At 37.6% G+C, this 15776-nt stretch overlaps 1 protein-coding gene across 1 annotated transcript in view; it reads left to right on the top strand.

The window, feature by feature from the left end:
* Positions 1 to 353: 353 nt before the first annotated feature.
* Positions 354 to 15776, top strand: part of LOC138033754 (arf-GAP with SH3 domain, ANK repeat and PH domain-containing protein 2-like) — a 32227-nt gene continuing 16804 nt past the window's right edge. Inside the window, exons 1-15 of the mRNA XM_068881561.1 lie at positions 354 to 580; positions 2607 to 2679; positions 3207 to 3293; positions 5332 to 5366; positions 5537 to 5563; positions 6348 to 6422; positions 7699 to 7748; positions 8899 to 8974; positions 9382 to 9435; positions 9615 to 9700; positions 10885 to 10960; positions 11581 to 11664; positions 12031 to 12128; positions 12901 to 12970; positions 15556 to 15603. Of these exons, the coding sequence (XP_068737662.1) occupies positions 455 to 580; positions 2607 to 2679; positions 3207 to 3293; positions 5332 to 5366; positions 5537 to 5563; positions 6348 to 6422; positions 7699 to 7748; positions 8899 to 8974; positions 9382 to 9435; positions 9615 to 9700; positions 10885 to 10960; positions 11581 to 11664; positions 12031 to 12128; positions 12901 to 12970; positions 15556 to 15603 (1065 nt within the window). The 5' untranslated portion in view covers positions 354 to 454. The remainder of the gene's footprint in view (positions 581 to 2606; positions 2680 to 3206; positions 3294 to 5331; positions 5367 to 5536; positions 5564 to 6347; positions 6423 to 7698; positions 7749 to 8898; positions 8975 to 9381; positions 9436 to 9614; positions 9701 to 10884; positions 10961 to 11580; positions 11665 to 12030; positions 12129 to 12900; positions 12971 to 15555; positions 15604 to 15776) is intronic.

The raw sequence follows: 15776 nt of genomic DNA, 5'->3' as shown, positions 1-15776 counted from the left end.
ATTCAGACTTTTTTTGTTGAACAAGCTATTCGATATTTTGACGCTTTTACTGTTTATGTAGTTTAGTTCTTGAGAAATTTTACGATGACAAACTCGGAAGTCTTTTCAATAATGCCATCGATATCCGCATTTGCTGAAAAATGAAATTGTGTCTTCCTGTTTTTGTTTTACGGGGCTAGTAATCTTCTCAAATAAAGTACGCAGCGAGTAACACAATCGTAATGGACTTTAGAAAAGCCTAAAAATAGTCCTTTGAAAATCCTCTTCTAGCTTCTGTGTTGTTTTCCCATACAAGGGTTGCATGTCACGTAATCGGTAGGAGTGTCATATCGAGAGATCTGGGTACCAGTTGCACAATCAGCCGCCGGAAACTTCAATCTTTGTGGACTTCTTCGTCATAAAAATGTTCCCCAAATGAGAGCTAAATCTGCAAGTATTAACAAAGAGAGCAATTATGCCTGACAGAATAAGTGTTAGGAGCTTCCTCAACGAAGCCATAGAGGATGTATCGTCACCTACAACGTCGAACTTCATGTCAACAATGAACGCTTGTCGCAATACTGTGGGAGCATTAGAGGAGGTACGTTACCAGAGGTGTAAACTTTCGTTTTCTATCGCCTCGATGTCTATTTATTATGAAGAGAAAAGCCGCTTAAGAAGGAAAAAGTGTTAGTTAGCAGGACTGTTGCTCAAATTACTCGGATTTTGGTGCTTAAGAATATATAAAGCGCGCGGAGGAAATAATTTTGTGGGAAATTAATTAAGCTTTCGTCTATTGGGCTAATGATATTCGTTGATCAATAATAATTATCGTTAGTATAAACAAGACTGGAGGTTTTGTCTGTGAATAAATTGGTTTGAATCCTTTTTGTAACAATTACACTTTACTGATGCTCCTTTGAAAATATTCCATACGGCAACTATATTTGGGATCGTGGATCGTCTCAAACAACTATTAGCTCATTGTGGTTGTTGGTGATTTGATTGTAGGGTTAAGGCCTCTAAGTCTGTGCCTTTTTATGGACGAGCATTTTTAAATGAGCGAAGATTTGAACCGTAGCTTTTATTATACTCTGATAAGGACATTTTCAAGTAAGATCATAGTTTAGGGATGGAAGCGAAGTGAAGATCCTATTCGTCGTTTAAATTAATTTTCAGGTGTAGAATTTTGAAATTGACAAATTGATAAAAAAACGCTAACCGGCTGGCCGACTCAGAAGTTATTACTGAAGCATTCATTATCTTCCGATACAAAGGCATAAAGATCATATAGCTGGACTGAGGAAACCACTTGGCTGCATGCAAAGTGTGTGGAATCAAAATAAACGAAAATCCACTTTGTATGCAAAGCTGGATTTGCAGCCCCATATCTGAGTACAATCTTGCGTCGCATAAGCAGTTAGGTGGCCAGAACATTTTGGTGGTATAAGAGGGGAAAGTTTCAGACAGACTCGTGGCTTAATGCCGCTAACAAGTTCTCACTGCGATTAAAAAGTGGAGCTACAATCTCGGACAAAACCTGTCAAGCGAAAGCAACATTTTTGGTACTCCAGCAACTTATCCAAACATTCCACTTAAAACCTGCCCTTTCCCCTCCCCCCAAACTCAATGTTGACTTATCTTGGTTAGAAATATACTGTAGAACATATGAGAATACTCAGCAACATTGACTGAGGGGGGAGGGGGGTGGGAAGGGGGGAGTAAGTAGGGGTGTGTCAAAATGGAGGTGAATTTGTGTCACTGTCTCAACAGTTTTGTCCGAGATTGTAGCTTGTTTGCAAGGTATTGCAAATGCGGTGATCTAACTTGTATACAGTACAGTAGAAAAAGACGCACAGATGAACCGTACAGCACAGAGAATTCGAGAAATTGTTTTAAGCCGTTTTTCAGTTTATACACGTATACAGGTTTGTGGTGAGGAAACTTGTCTAAAAAATACCTTCACTCCATTTGTTTACAAATTCATGCTGGTTATGTAACGTTTTTATTTGAAAAAACATTTTTACGAAAAGAATGTAAAGAACACTCTATTGTTTGTATAAGAGCGCTAATGATTATCAACAATACTGTATTGGTTGTTCATTGATGCTATTGACTGTTTAGCCATGGTTTAAAATTTTATTGAATTTATTCACTAAAATGAATGCTGATCACGCAAAAGAATATTCTTTTGGTGTTATTGAATTTACAATGCACGCAAATGAAAGTTGCTTTGACAAATTTGAATTTAATGTTAATGAAAGTCTTGAAACTTCAACCCCTTGAAATGTTGTAGGAAACACACCTTCCCCTTTCTTCAAACAAGAATAAAACTTTGACAAGCGCATGCCATCAGTTTCTGCAAATCCCTCCAAAGCTTGTATGCTAGTATCTACTAGGGGCATTTTCACGAAACATAACTTTGCGTGTCATGTGACGCTGTTTTTGCTGGCGTTTGTAATTTGCATGAACATTCGGTTTTTTTCTGTTGGAGCCTTCGTTCAACATTCTCTGCGTCCAACAGAAAAACGAGTGCGTCCCAGGACACAATGATGCACTCTGGATGCATCTCTGTATAGTGCAGATCGCAAAAAGCTTTCTAATTGTTGTCACCTATTTTGTTTCAGAGTCTTGATGAAGATTACAACATACTTAGCAAACTAAAGAAATCCAGTAAAAATGTTTATGCAGCAGGACTGAGTATGTTCTTTAATCTTTTTACACAGTGCCTCTTTTGTTTAGTCTGGGTGACTGGTATGCAACACCTAAAAGTAAATGGAAGAAAGCTCAAGAAAAGCAGTAACTGTTGTGCTCAAACTGGATGAAAGAGAAGTGTGTGTGAGAGAGAGAAAAAGAAAAGCGGTGAAGAAAGGAGAGAAAGAAAGAGAAAAACAAAATAAAGTTTGCGTGTAGCCTTCTTCTTAAATAGTGTAATCATGTAGTTGGAGCTTAATGCAATTAGTGGCGTGATCTTATGTAGGAGCTTCGAGTCACATGACTGTTGGTTTCGCTAAGTTTTTAAGCACATTGTGACACCAGAAACTGCATGTGAAGAGGCAGATCTTGTCAACTGGAAACGTAAGCTTAGGATAAGGCAAAAAATAAGCAGAAAATGTTTGCATTGATGACGCACTTTAAATTTCGTACACTGCTCCCATGTGAAGTACAACCCTCTCCATGAACAGCCTCTTTTTGCACAGTACTTACTATTATAATTGTGATTTCAGATTATTCGACAAATCAACTGTCACTAGCAGAGAGTCTTGAAAAACTTGGCACATCAGCTCTCGCAAAGGAAGCAGACACTGGAATTGGTGAGTAAAATTTATTTAATGTGGGGACAAAAAAATTAGGGGGTATTTACATGTACATGAGACCGGAATGAATTCAGGCCAAGACCGGTATGAGAGTGAGTGGGGGATCTACATAAATGTCAGTAGTTCCATTGGAGCATGTAAGTGTACAGTATCAGTTTATTCTGACTCAGTGAAATGAATATAAAAACTAGTACCATTCACTAAAGTGGAGGTGGCTAGTGGATATTAGTTAACTGAGCCGCAAAGGTTTAGTATACAGTGTACTGTATACTCCATTGACTTGTACATGTATGTCTTTGTAGTGAATGTTCCCATGAAGGTGGATAAGGTACATGTACATACATACATGGATGAACACACAAGTGTAAAAAATGTCTATGCACAGGATTGACTTATACATGTACAGTTCATTATGTTATAATAGCAGCAATAATTGTGATCGCCAGCCTAATTGCCAGTATGATCATTGAACAGAAAAATGCTTGTCAAGCTTTTCTGTCATGAATCATCAACATTTTTTTTATTGCAAAAACTTTTTTCCACAATTTGAGCTCTCAAACTAAACATGTGACTGCTGCTTTACATGCGCTGATGGTTACGGTATATTTTTTGTGGAGTAAGTGGACCAGTTGACTTCCACCAATGTTGGAAAGGATTTATATCCTTAGCTAGTTTTAAGTGTGAGCTGGTTTGTGACCCTCCTCATAGGGTTTTTATGCAGGTTTTTTGATTTTCCTCCCTCACCAAAATTCAGCATGAATCTTTAATTGGGACATTGGGTTTTTCAGTGAGTGATTAATTATTAACCCATTGGCTCCCAGGGGCTCCCCACGGACAAGTAAAATCGTCTGGCATTAGACAACGTTAAAAATACTAAGTCTGGCCGGTTTAGGCCGGGTTGGACGTCAAAGGGTTAATATATATATTTCAGCTCAATTCCATCTACATGTATGAAGGCCATATGAGAAAATACATCAATATGGTAGATACACAATGGCAAAAAAATGGTTATTTCAAACGGGGCAGTTAGTTTCTGGGGTTACCACAAAACAGCACTGACAAGCTAAAATTTAGCCACAATGTAGCTTCCACCGCTGGTAAGTAGGGCATAAAGTTTCGCAGCTCAAAGCTCTTTGATTTCTTTGTATTTGCGGAAACACTAGTAAGTAAAATTTGGTGCCCTACAACTGTAATTCCGGACGGATTGCCCTATATCCAGACAATTGTTACGAAATAAATACTATCCTCGATCATGGCAAAACAGATCATATAAAAGTCAAATAAAGAAACTTTCCTTTTAAAAAAATACATTTTGTCTGATTTTTAAAGCATTTCTTTCATTTTAGCGGTCGCAAGAAGTCATTAGTGTATTGAAACCACTCAAAATGGAATTGCAGAAAGCTAAGACTGCTGACTGATGGGAAAACAACAGTACCTGTAGGAAACTGGATTGGACAACATCTGTCTTTTTGAATTTCAGTAATCTTCATTTGCAAAACACTTTTCTTGGCCATTTCCTTCACGGTGCTGACCCAACTGTTTGCTATGATCGTTAGGTGTCTGGAATTAAGCACACCTCGCCAAAAAAAAGAATGCTGCAATTATATAATAAACTCTTTGGCAGTCTGCTCGGAGAGACGAAACTGCAAACAGAAAATTCTTATATTCTTAAAGATGTAGCCCCTGTCGCTTAACTTGTGTCGGGGGAAAAACAGACCGCTTTATGAACTGAAAAGGCATACTTTGATGCGCAATAAAAATTGCATGTAATTAGATACAGATTTTACTTACCTCAACAAAAAGAACCAATGCAAGCAGACTAGTCGATAAGTCTTTAGCATAATATATATCATTCAGATTTGTTTCATTTTTACAATGAAAAGACAGAATTGTAAACTTTAAGTGTCCAGAAATAGGGGTGTTTGGGAAATAGGGCAGCATACTGTATTTATCTCAGTATATTCCAGGAGTATACATGTATTTTAATTAAATTATAATCTCCTTTTCTCACCATGTGACAAACTTTTCTTTTCAGGTACAGCATTTTTAAAATTTTCTGTTACATTCAAGGTTGGTATTTAGCAAGATACAGGGTACATTGTAAAATTAATTTTCATATGTTACTGGTACCTGATTCATGACTTTTGCTTTACTTAAAAAGTCCTTTTTCCATCAAAGTGAAACATTTTTCAGGTTTTTAATGCTAACTTGTGCTCCCTTTATTATTCTTTCATTTATAGGAGCTTTGTTCAGCCATGAAAACTCTGGTAAGAAATCATTGTTGAACCCACTGTATCCTGCCTGAACTGCCTCCAGTCATCTGACCTTAGACAGAGAGAATTAATAGCTTTTTTTCTGTCTAACGCAAGATGATTTTATTCTTCAATGGGGGGGCGTCCTAGGGTGTTTGAGGTGTGAATTGGTTTAACTCAGTCAAAAACATTACATTATGTTTAGTGATCAGATAATCACCGCGCACCAGTAGCTCAGTTGGTTGAGCACCGGGCTGCCATGCGGGAGGTCGTGAGTTTGACTCCGGCTAGACCAACACTCAGGGTCTTTAAATAACTGAGGAGAAAGTGCTGCCATTGTACAGTAATTACATCCGCAAATGGTTCTAAGACTTTCAAGTCTTCTCGGATAAGGACTATAAACCGTAGGCCCTGTCTCACAAATATTTTCCATGTTCATTAGTTCCCTGTGGTACGTTAAAGAACCCACTCACTATTCGAGAAGAGTAGGGGATCAAGTTCCCGGTGTTGTGGCTGTCCTCTATCGGGGTGGGTGGGTATAGCAGGTCCACATCACCTGAATAGTTGCCAAAACTTCAACCTGCTCAAACAAATAAATAAATAAATAAAATAAATAAAATATCCATGAGCTCATCAACCAAAGCTGGCCTTTAGATGGTTGAAGTTCTTCACTGATGCATTTTGTTGAAGTGGATTATTATCTGTTTTCATTTTAGTCACATACATTGTACAAGTCGTACACAATTATAATAACTTCCATGTCACTTAAATGAAAACGGCAGCCTTTTTTTTGTTGCAGTTCACAAATTACAACAACATGGTTTTATTTCCTCTGGATTCTTTGCTAAAAGGGGATCTACGCGACGTCAAAGGGGTGAGGTCACTGTCAATAATAACTGTAATTATAATGATAATGATGATGATAATAATTATACTAATAATTTAATAACAATAATAACATTTTCAAACGAGCATTATCTTCAAATGAAATTGCAGCGTTGACACTGATTAAAACGTTTTTAAAAAGTAAAACGTTTGGATCACTTCGGTGACCTTCATCACACTACATTTACTTTTTCTTGCCTTTTCTTGGTGGTTTTCATCTTCGCCATTTCTAAATTTAAAAGAACCTTGAAAAATGTTCAGATGCAGAACTTTGACAGCCAGAAGTCCATCAATTTGATGTAAATAAACTGAAGAATTTCTCAGGTATTATAGAGTACATGTAGCTACATGAAGAAAGAAAAAGACATAAAAATAGAGACTGAGAGCAGTAATAACAGCGGCAGTTGTGGAGATCATTCATTTGTTCTGTATTGAGTTGTGGGAGATGGCCCTTAAAAGTGACTCATTGATGAGTAAAATGGTGAATCACCCCCCATTGATGATTAAAATGGTCTGGCGTTAGACAGAGTACATGTACATGTACATAATTCTCACTTCCGGGGGTCATTGGCTTATTAAAAATGGGGGGGGGGACATAGGTTTTGAGTTCTAGAGGTAGAGGTTGTTAACCCATTGACGATTAAAATTGTCTGTCATTAGTCTCTAAAAATAGAGCAAAATCTATTGTGTTATTCTTGGAGGGGTCATTATTACCTATAGTTAACTCTTTCACTCCCAAGAGTGCCACTTATAGATTTTACTCTGTCTAACGCCAGACGATTTTACTCGTCAATGGGGAACCCCACGGGGGTGAAAGGGTTAAAAACAGCTACATTCACTCAAAAACTATGTCCGCGTTTAACCCTTTCACTCCCAAGAGTGCTACTTATAGATTTTACTCTGTCTAACGCCAGACGATTTTACTCGTCAATGGGGAACCCCACGGGGGTGAAAGGGTTAACAACAGCTAGATTCACTCAAAAACTATGTCCGCGTTTAACCTTTTCACTCCCAAGAGTGCCACTTAAAGATTTTACTCTGTCTAACGCCAGACGATTTTACTCGTCAATGGGGAACCCCACGGGGGTGAAAGGGTTAATAATGACTGGTGACATGACAAGAAGAAAAATGGAGACAGAGGTAGATGCATTGAGAGCGACTGTGGTGGTGGCATTAGCAGAATAACTGAAGATGATACTGTTACAGTATTGTTTTGGTGTAGCATTAATTGTTTTCAAACTAGAGAATTCTGCTGTTTTCCATAGGACATGAGAAAATCATTTGACAAAGCTTGGAGAGAGTATGAGGCCAAAGTGTAAGCTACAGTATACTGTAAAACTATCTTTACAGTCAAGCTACGTCACGCGTGACTGGTAGTTTTGAAATTTGAACTGAGTATTCAAATCTGCGTGCTAGTTTTAAACTTTGCTTTCGAGATTTTAAATGTCCCGTGGATATTTCCTTTAATACCGGGTAATAAAAATTAAATCGCAAATAGTAAGCTATGAACTTTAGTTTTATTGTAAAATTAAATGGTGTTTGAAAAGTGAAAACTAATTCACGCTTTTGATGAATTATTGTTCAGTTTTTGTACAGTTTTCGAACCAAATTTCGAATAAATCTTCAAGATTCCATTCAAGTCTCAGATTAATTAAGCTCAAAAGAGGAATTTGGATGTTCATTTCAGTCTCATGGATACCGGTCATGCATGACATAGCTTGACTGTAAAATAATTATTTCCTCTTTTCGTGCATTTTTTGGTTATGAAACAAAAAGATCATAATAATAATAATAATAATAATAATAATAATAATAATAATAATAATAATGATAATAATAATAATTATTATAATGTTGTTTTCTTACACTCAGTAGTGAATTACCAACTACATGTACATAGCATTAATATTTATTGATCAGAAAAAAAAAAACAAAGTGGAATAAAATAACTATAAAAAAGGATAACTTGTAGTGCTGAATATCCCCAAAATTTCATCTGTCAGTGAGTATTAACACTAGTCATGGAAGTCAGTTAATGCAAGGAAAGAGAAGGACATCTGCGAAATGTGCATCTCTGGATCAGATTATCTTACCCTTTCACAGATACAAAGGTCCTTAATACTATTGTTGGTATTCTTTTAGGGTATAATAATTAGAAAAGAGAGTTTTATTTCAGTGACGGTTGGATAGGGATGTTGTTGACTGAAAGTTTCTCACTTTGAAAGTGCTTAAAATTAATAATTGAAGTATACCATTAGCGTGACATACTAACGACAGCTGTACCTGATAATAAAAAATTAATGCATGTACATGTACATGTACAGCCACAGTGTGTTACATCACTGATACCATACAATACATGCATTTCGAGTTTGCATTAAAAGACATGAGAAAAGTTGCATTATTTTGAGGCCTAGTATAAATTATGCACGGTGTATAAAATAAAATTATTGCTTTCTTCACAGGGCAAAGATTGAGAAAGAAAAGAAGAAAGTAGCTCAAGAGGCTGGATTTCTGCGGACAGAAGTGACAGGTGGAGAGGTAAACTTCAGGCATCTGTTTTTACAATTTATCAATCATCATGGGCCAGCTATTATTATTATTATTATTATTATTATTATTATTATTATTATTATTATTATTATTATTATTATTATTTTAAGTCCTTTAAGTCTTGCCGAGTTCAATCCATTCAGAGCCTAGGGCAACCATAAGTCTGCTGGATTACTTGATGGATAGGGTTCTCCTAAGTATGTGAGCAGTTCCAAGGAGGACGGTCTTCTGTAGCTCTGTTATTCTGATATTGCCTGGGATCTTGCCAATGTAGTTTTCGGTTCCCTTCTTGATACCCAAAACTACATTTATTATTATTATTATTATTATTATTATTATTATTATTATTATTATAGTAACTTCAAGCCTTGAATATTTGAATCTTGCATTTGTAGATGGCAGAGGAAACAGAAAGGGAGAGAAGAGTTTTTCAGTTACAAATGTGTGAGGTACTAATTTAATGTGATTTGTTTTATAATAATTACTGTAACACAGACTGTATTCAATAATTTTTGTCAGCAAATTCTTAGCATGCATGCATATCTGCATGGTGTTACATGAGTACATTGTAAATCCTGCAAAGGGCCAAACTAATAATAAATAAACTATTGGCATTTTATAATCCTAGTTTTTAATCAAAGTGAATGAAATCAAAGTCAAGAAAGGAGTGGAACTGGCTCAACATCTCGTGGAATTCTACTATGCTCAAGTCACGTAAGTCTTCATGTACTTTGAGAAAAGTAGGCTTGTACATGTCTGGTGCCCTTGTAGTGAGCAATGAACTTTTTGTTTAAGTGTCGAACTGTATTTAGCGCTAGGGCACTAATATGGGACACTGAACAGAAATCAAATCAACACATAACAAATCATAAGTTCGTTTTTGAGGAGATGGGAAAACGGGAGTACTCTAGAAAAACCCCCTTGGAGCAGAGTTAAGGAACCAACAAACTTGACCCAAATGTGACTCCAAGTCTGCGAATTGAACCCCCGGCGACATTGGTGGGAGGCAGGTGCCGTAATTGAGGAGAGGGAAAAACGGGAGTACTTTAGAAAAACCTCTCGGAGCAGAGTAGAGGAACCAACAAACTCGACCCAAAATGTGACGTTCTCCAAGTCTGGGAATTGAACCCGAGCCACATTGGTGGGAGGCAGGTGCTCTTATTAATTACCACTGCGCCATTGTTGCTCTCCAAGTACATGTAGGTTGGTACAGTACTGTAGGTTTATTTACACCTTTTGAAGCGTTGCAGTTGAATTACTGGTACAGTCAGCTTACAAACACATGTGCAAGTACCAGTGTGAATGATTTTTGTTTTTCGAGTACAAAGACAAGTCAACAATATGAAGTGACATTGTCCCAAGCAAGCTTACATGTACTTACAGTACAGTAATTGTAAGGAAATTTCCAAACGTTTTAGTAATGGTGTGCAAAATTCATGTCTTATATGTTACCCTAGATCTGGATGTGTATTAACTACAAACCAGGATGACCTTGCTTTTGTAGAAGTTATAGACAGGATTTTGTGGCGTTAGACCACCACTGCCATTAACAGTAGTTGCATAATGGGGGGATATTGGTTTATCAAAAGCAATTTTTGGACCCGTGGGTACCAAGTGTTGAACCTGACTGGGGAAACCCCATTATTTTGTGACCTTTTAACCAGAAATTCCTTCAACTGACCCCAGTTGTTCAAACGATGGAATAGTTCTATCTGTCGGATAAATCATTCTCCAGTGGATAAGTCATATCGAAACCAATTACATGTACGCTATTCAATGGATAGTGATTTACAATTTATGTGGTGAATAGCATTATCCACCTTTTAAAAAATTAATTAACAGATTAATAATGATTATTATTGATATACATTGTACTGTCAAATCTGCATTTTTTACAGCTACTTTCAGATGGGATCACAAGTCCTTGAAAGCATGAAAGGTTATTTAGAAGAACTTGCCACAGATCTTCAACAGGTGTGCCCTTAACTTTGTTATTTTACTCACTGAGATGTCTCTATGGGGAAAAATTCTGCTTGCTTGGTAGAGTCACTTCATTTTTTGGTCTCTTTAATCACTCACTGATTAATTTAACCCTTTGACGTCCAAACCGGCCGAAACCGGCCAGACTTAGTATTTTACTCTGTCTAATGCCAGATGATTTTACTTGTCAAAGGGGAAAATCGGGCGCTCTCATTGGCTCGCTATCTCAGATTATCAGGCGATAATCACCTCGACGGACAAAATGGCTGCCAGTAGTCGTTTTGCCACTGAAGTGAAGATGATTTCGCGTTGAAATGTTTTTTTTTTCTCTTTTTTGAAATAATCACCGTTGTATTTATACTAAAACAATTATTTGCCTCAGACTCAGTGATTATCGGTGAACATCCACCTCGACTTCGTCTCGGTGAATATTCACCGATAATCACTTTGCCTTCGGCGAATAATTGTTAAATAATAATAATAATAATAATAATAATAATAATAATAATAATAATAATAATAATAATAATAATAATAATAATAATAATAATAATAATAATAATAATAATAATAATAATAATAATAATCACATCGTTGTTGTGATTTTCATGCAGTTAAAGGCTCAGCAAGATGAGGAAAGGAGAGAGCTAAACCAACTTAGGAATGAGATCAAAACCCAGCTGCAAGTGGAGAAGGAAGTGAGTTAAACAATGGACAATTTCGGGCTTCTGTCTGAAATAAAGGGGGAAAGAACGATTTTGCCAAAACCCCTGCTATTTAAAGCACTGCAAAGCCACCCGGAAAAAACCATTTCATCTTCAATGCTTTGTTATTTAACATTCCGCCTTGTCCTAAAGTGGGATGTCTAATGTTAGATAGAATTCAATGGTCGCGTGTGTCGTTATTTCTTAGAAAGGAAACAGACATAGCGCGCGACGAATCAAATAAAATGAGCGTGAAGATTATCATAGTGTTTTTTTTTTCATTAAAACTGAAAAAATAGACTAAATGAATCGTTGACAATGTCCAACTGTGTATGAATACCAGCTTTGTTGTTTCGACAGGCAACTCCGAGCAAAAGCGGTTACAGTTTACACGGACAACTGGGAGATAAGGTCCACGGAAATGAAAAAGTTGGCTTTTTGCTTAAGCGCAGTGAAGGGTAGGTTTCACATTTAATCGCTGTACGAGCACGTATTTGCTATACGATTTGCCAGGCCTTACCCGCACTTGTACATTTTCTTTTTCTCCATTTATTCATGAAACACAACGTAACTCACAAATCCGATTTCGAGCACGATGTTGCAAAAGACGCGCTGCGGAGATTACCCAAGCCCTGATTTCGTCCAGTTCTGTGTGGTGGCAAAATTACACATAAATTATGCAAATTTGGTCACGACCAACTTTAAAAAGGCATGGATTTTCATGTGCTTTCCCACACAGACATCCACACTGACAGAAACGGTGGTGTTTGGAAACGGTGTTAAAAGTGAGCACGATGACGTCAGACCGTAGCAAAATCAGAATTCTAACACAGAATCAGAATGTGTGGTTTTTATCCTCTTTAGGGGCAACTAATGAAATTACAGTGGGTATTTGCATATACATGCGTCAAAGTTTTACCCAACGTAGATATATAAGAAATAAGATTTCTCGAATATCGAATGTGAGCAAAACTGTTATACCTTTATAACGATATAAAGTGGTGCCCGGTCGTTTCGCCCACAAGTCGTTTCGCGAACAGTACGATTCCCTAACTCTTATGTCGATTTGCCCTCATACTTGACTTCGTCAACACACCAACACAGGTCAGGGGCTTATTTCACCATTCAACGTGACATGATGCGTTGTTGAAGAAAGGACCGCCTATCTCACTACACTGTATGCACTCTATGTGGCTGTATTTTACATGTATGCAATGACTTTCTTTGCAGGCTCAGAAAAGTTTGGCAAAAGCGATACTGTGTAGCCAGAGAGGGACACTTCACATTGGCTCATTCGCCGGTAAAGTGGAGCTTATTTTTAACTCTTAAGGCCAGTTCACATTCAAGATGCCAGGATTATTGTAGACGCTAGGACAAAGATAAGCAGGTCTTATACACTGACGCACACTCGAGGAAGAAACAAATCAATGTAAACCAATTTGGGAGACAGTAAAATCCAGTTGAGTGGGCGCGAAATAGTTTCTCCTTTTTTCAAACAAATAAACATATTCTATCCTTAGATACAGTTAGGGTAATCATATCAAGACGAAATTTGGCCAGGGTATTCAGTACCTATCGTAGATTTCTCACATCATATTTTCCTCCAAAATAATGTTACCATGGCAACGATATTAGGCATTTCTTTGAGCCTTGAAGTCAACATATGTGGTCTTTTTCGAAGAAACGGGACAGTGAAATTTTCCCATTCAACGTTACCAGATAATGTTAGAAATACTCTCTAAAATATTTAAAATTCAACAAAATATGAAGGTCAGTTTTTCAGAAAAATAAGTGGTTTTGAAATGTATCTCTAATTTTTTTTTTTCACCTACAGAATTTTTTTAAATTTGAAAGACAAACGGTTTAAATAAATCTAAGCTAACAGGCAAAAAATGAAAAAAAAAATCACCGTCCGGAAACAGAGATATAAACGAGTAAAGTTGCAAAATCAGGAAAAATGAAGGGGTTACAAGATCAGCATTTACGCTTGCGTCACCCGCTCATTCGAGTCCGCGCGCGAGTGGAGCTACAGGCCAATACAAACGGATTTAAGTGACTATTAAACTGTTTGTGTCGAATTTTCGTAGTTTTTGTGAATATGAGATGTCTATTTATAGTCCATGTATATAGGAATTAGGAGAAAGGTGAGCGAAATTAGGGATATTTGTTTATTTCTGGTGACCCATTTGAATCATGAGCTGACGCAAGCAGCTTACGAATTGCGTGTGTGGCTTACGCGCGCGCGCTCAGCCGAAAACCCTTCGTGCCGTGGAGTAACCCTACTCGACTGTTCCCTTTTCTTTATTTTTCCGTTTGCGCTTGGTTTACTAATTTGTATTTTCTGAGTGTGTTTTCAACTGACGCGAGTGCAGAGGCGAAACGGAGACTACAGAAACGACATCATGGATGACAACACGAACGCCTTATGATAATTGCGCATGCGTTGTACTTTTTGACGACGACGTTAAATGACCAAATGTAAGGTTATGTCGGGGAAGTATTTGAACACCCGCCCACGGGAGTGTAGTTTTCTCTCCAAAAACCCACATCATTCGTATCAATTTTATTCCCGGAACGTTTTTATTTTAACATATGTATTGGCAAAGTTGGCCCTATGAGTTACAGTGTTCATCGAGAGGGCTCACCTCGAGAATAAAAAGACAATGTTTACAAATAACCTTTAATTTAGATAGGGCCAGGAACAGCAAAGAGAAAAACAAACACAAGAAGCACCTATACACACAAAAGGAGAAAAGATGAAAAGAGCAGCTGACAGGTGGAACGCACACCGTCAAGTGTTTTAATGAAATCTCATAGATTCACTTATAAAGGACTGCACATGAAAAAACTATATTGTTTTAGCGAGAGAAAGGGCACGCCAAACAGAAAAACCGATATTATTTGTGATTCAGACATAGTTGTCCACCTGTCGGCAAGTATACCAACACCAGAGGAGAGGGTCTTTGTTCTGGGGCAGAATAAAGAGGACACTAGAGAAGATAATGCTTGACGGTCTCTGTGTAAAGTAAAGTAACGTAAAGTAAAGTAAAGTAACCATATTTAACGTCGATAACTCGTAACAGTAATTCTTTTGACAAACCTGAGGTCGACGCAGAAAACCACATCAACACACAGGAGATTCGCGACACCCTATTTCAAAGAGATAATAGTTAAGGGGACATATATGTAAACGTAGCCGAGTATGAAAAATTGAAACGGATTAGAAGCGCAAAGTTACATGTTCAGATGTCGTTTTTATAGCCGTCTTCGTTGTCGTCCTTGCTTAAGCTTCTTTATCACTCATGCGCATCCTCTTTGCTCGCGCTTTTTGCCTAACTTATTTCAGTCCTTTAAAGGGAGAGTATCACGGTATTGCGCATGTTCTAGCCGTAACGATTGTCATCATTTAGGAGCCAATCAGAAACGATGTCATAATTCGTGCAGGAAATTTACACGTACGTGTAAAAAAATCTTGATTTTAAAACAATTAATAATGTGCTAAGGGCTGAGCGAACTTTTCACGCGTGCGTGTAAATTTCCCACGCGAGTTGTAACGTCGCTTCCCGAGTGGCTTTCGCTACGGCTAGAACCTGGGCAATACCGTGATACTCTCCCTTCAACTGAAGAGTTTTTATTTTCAATGTTGACTCGCGGATACTCGAAAAATACCCGAGTGCTTCGTTGCAGGAGTCGAACCTACGACCTCAGTTCGGATTCTCTAGCACTGAGATATAGGAGAGTCGTGCAGTGGGAGACAGGCCATTATTTCCTTTACCCTAGTGAGAATGGCCTCGCGTTCGCCTCTCCAGTGTGAACGGGTTGAAGTGTTTGTTTGCTTCTAGCTAATGCGCGAGCTCTTACAGTTGACTTGTGTTTGCTTTTCAGACCAGTCGACCAACTCAAACCCTAAATCTTCTTGTCTGCCAAATTAAAGTAAGTACAGTCTTTTTACGTTCTCTTTAGCAGAAAACAAACGTACATTGCACAAAGCAAGTCGAAATTATTGACGTCGAGGGAAAAAGTTATCCTGGTATCCATGCAAATTTGTGTAGTTTGTCTCTTTTAAAGGAAAGATTTCCCGGCCTCTTTAGGTCCAACTGTTGATT

This window comes from Montipora capricornis, chromosome 14 (genome assembly GCF_036669925.1).
Source record: "Montipora capricornis isolate CH-2021 chromosome 14, ASM3666992v2, whole genome shotgun sequence".
Taxonomy (NCBI): Eukaryota; Metazoa; Cnidaria; class Anthozoa; order Scleractinia; family Acroporidae; genus Montipora; species Montipora capricornis.
Note: the sequence above shows the minus strand (reverse complement) of the source record. Positions and strands in the feature narration are given on the sequence as shown.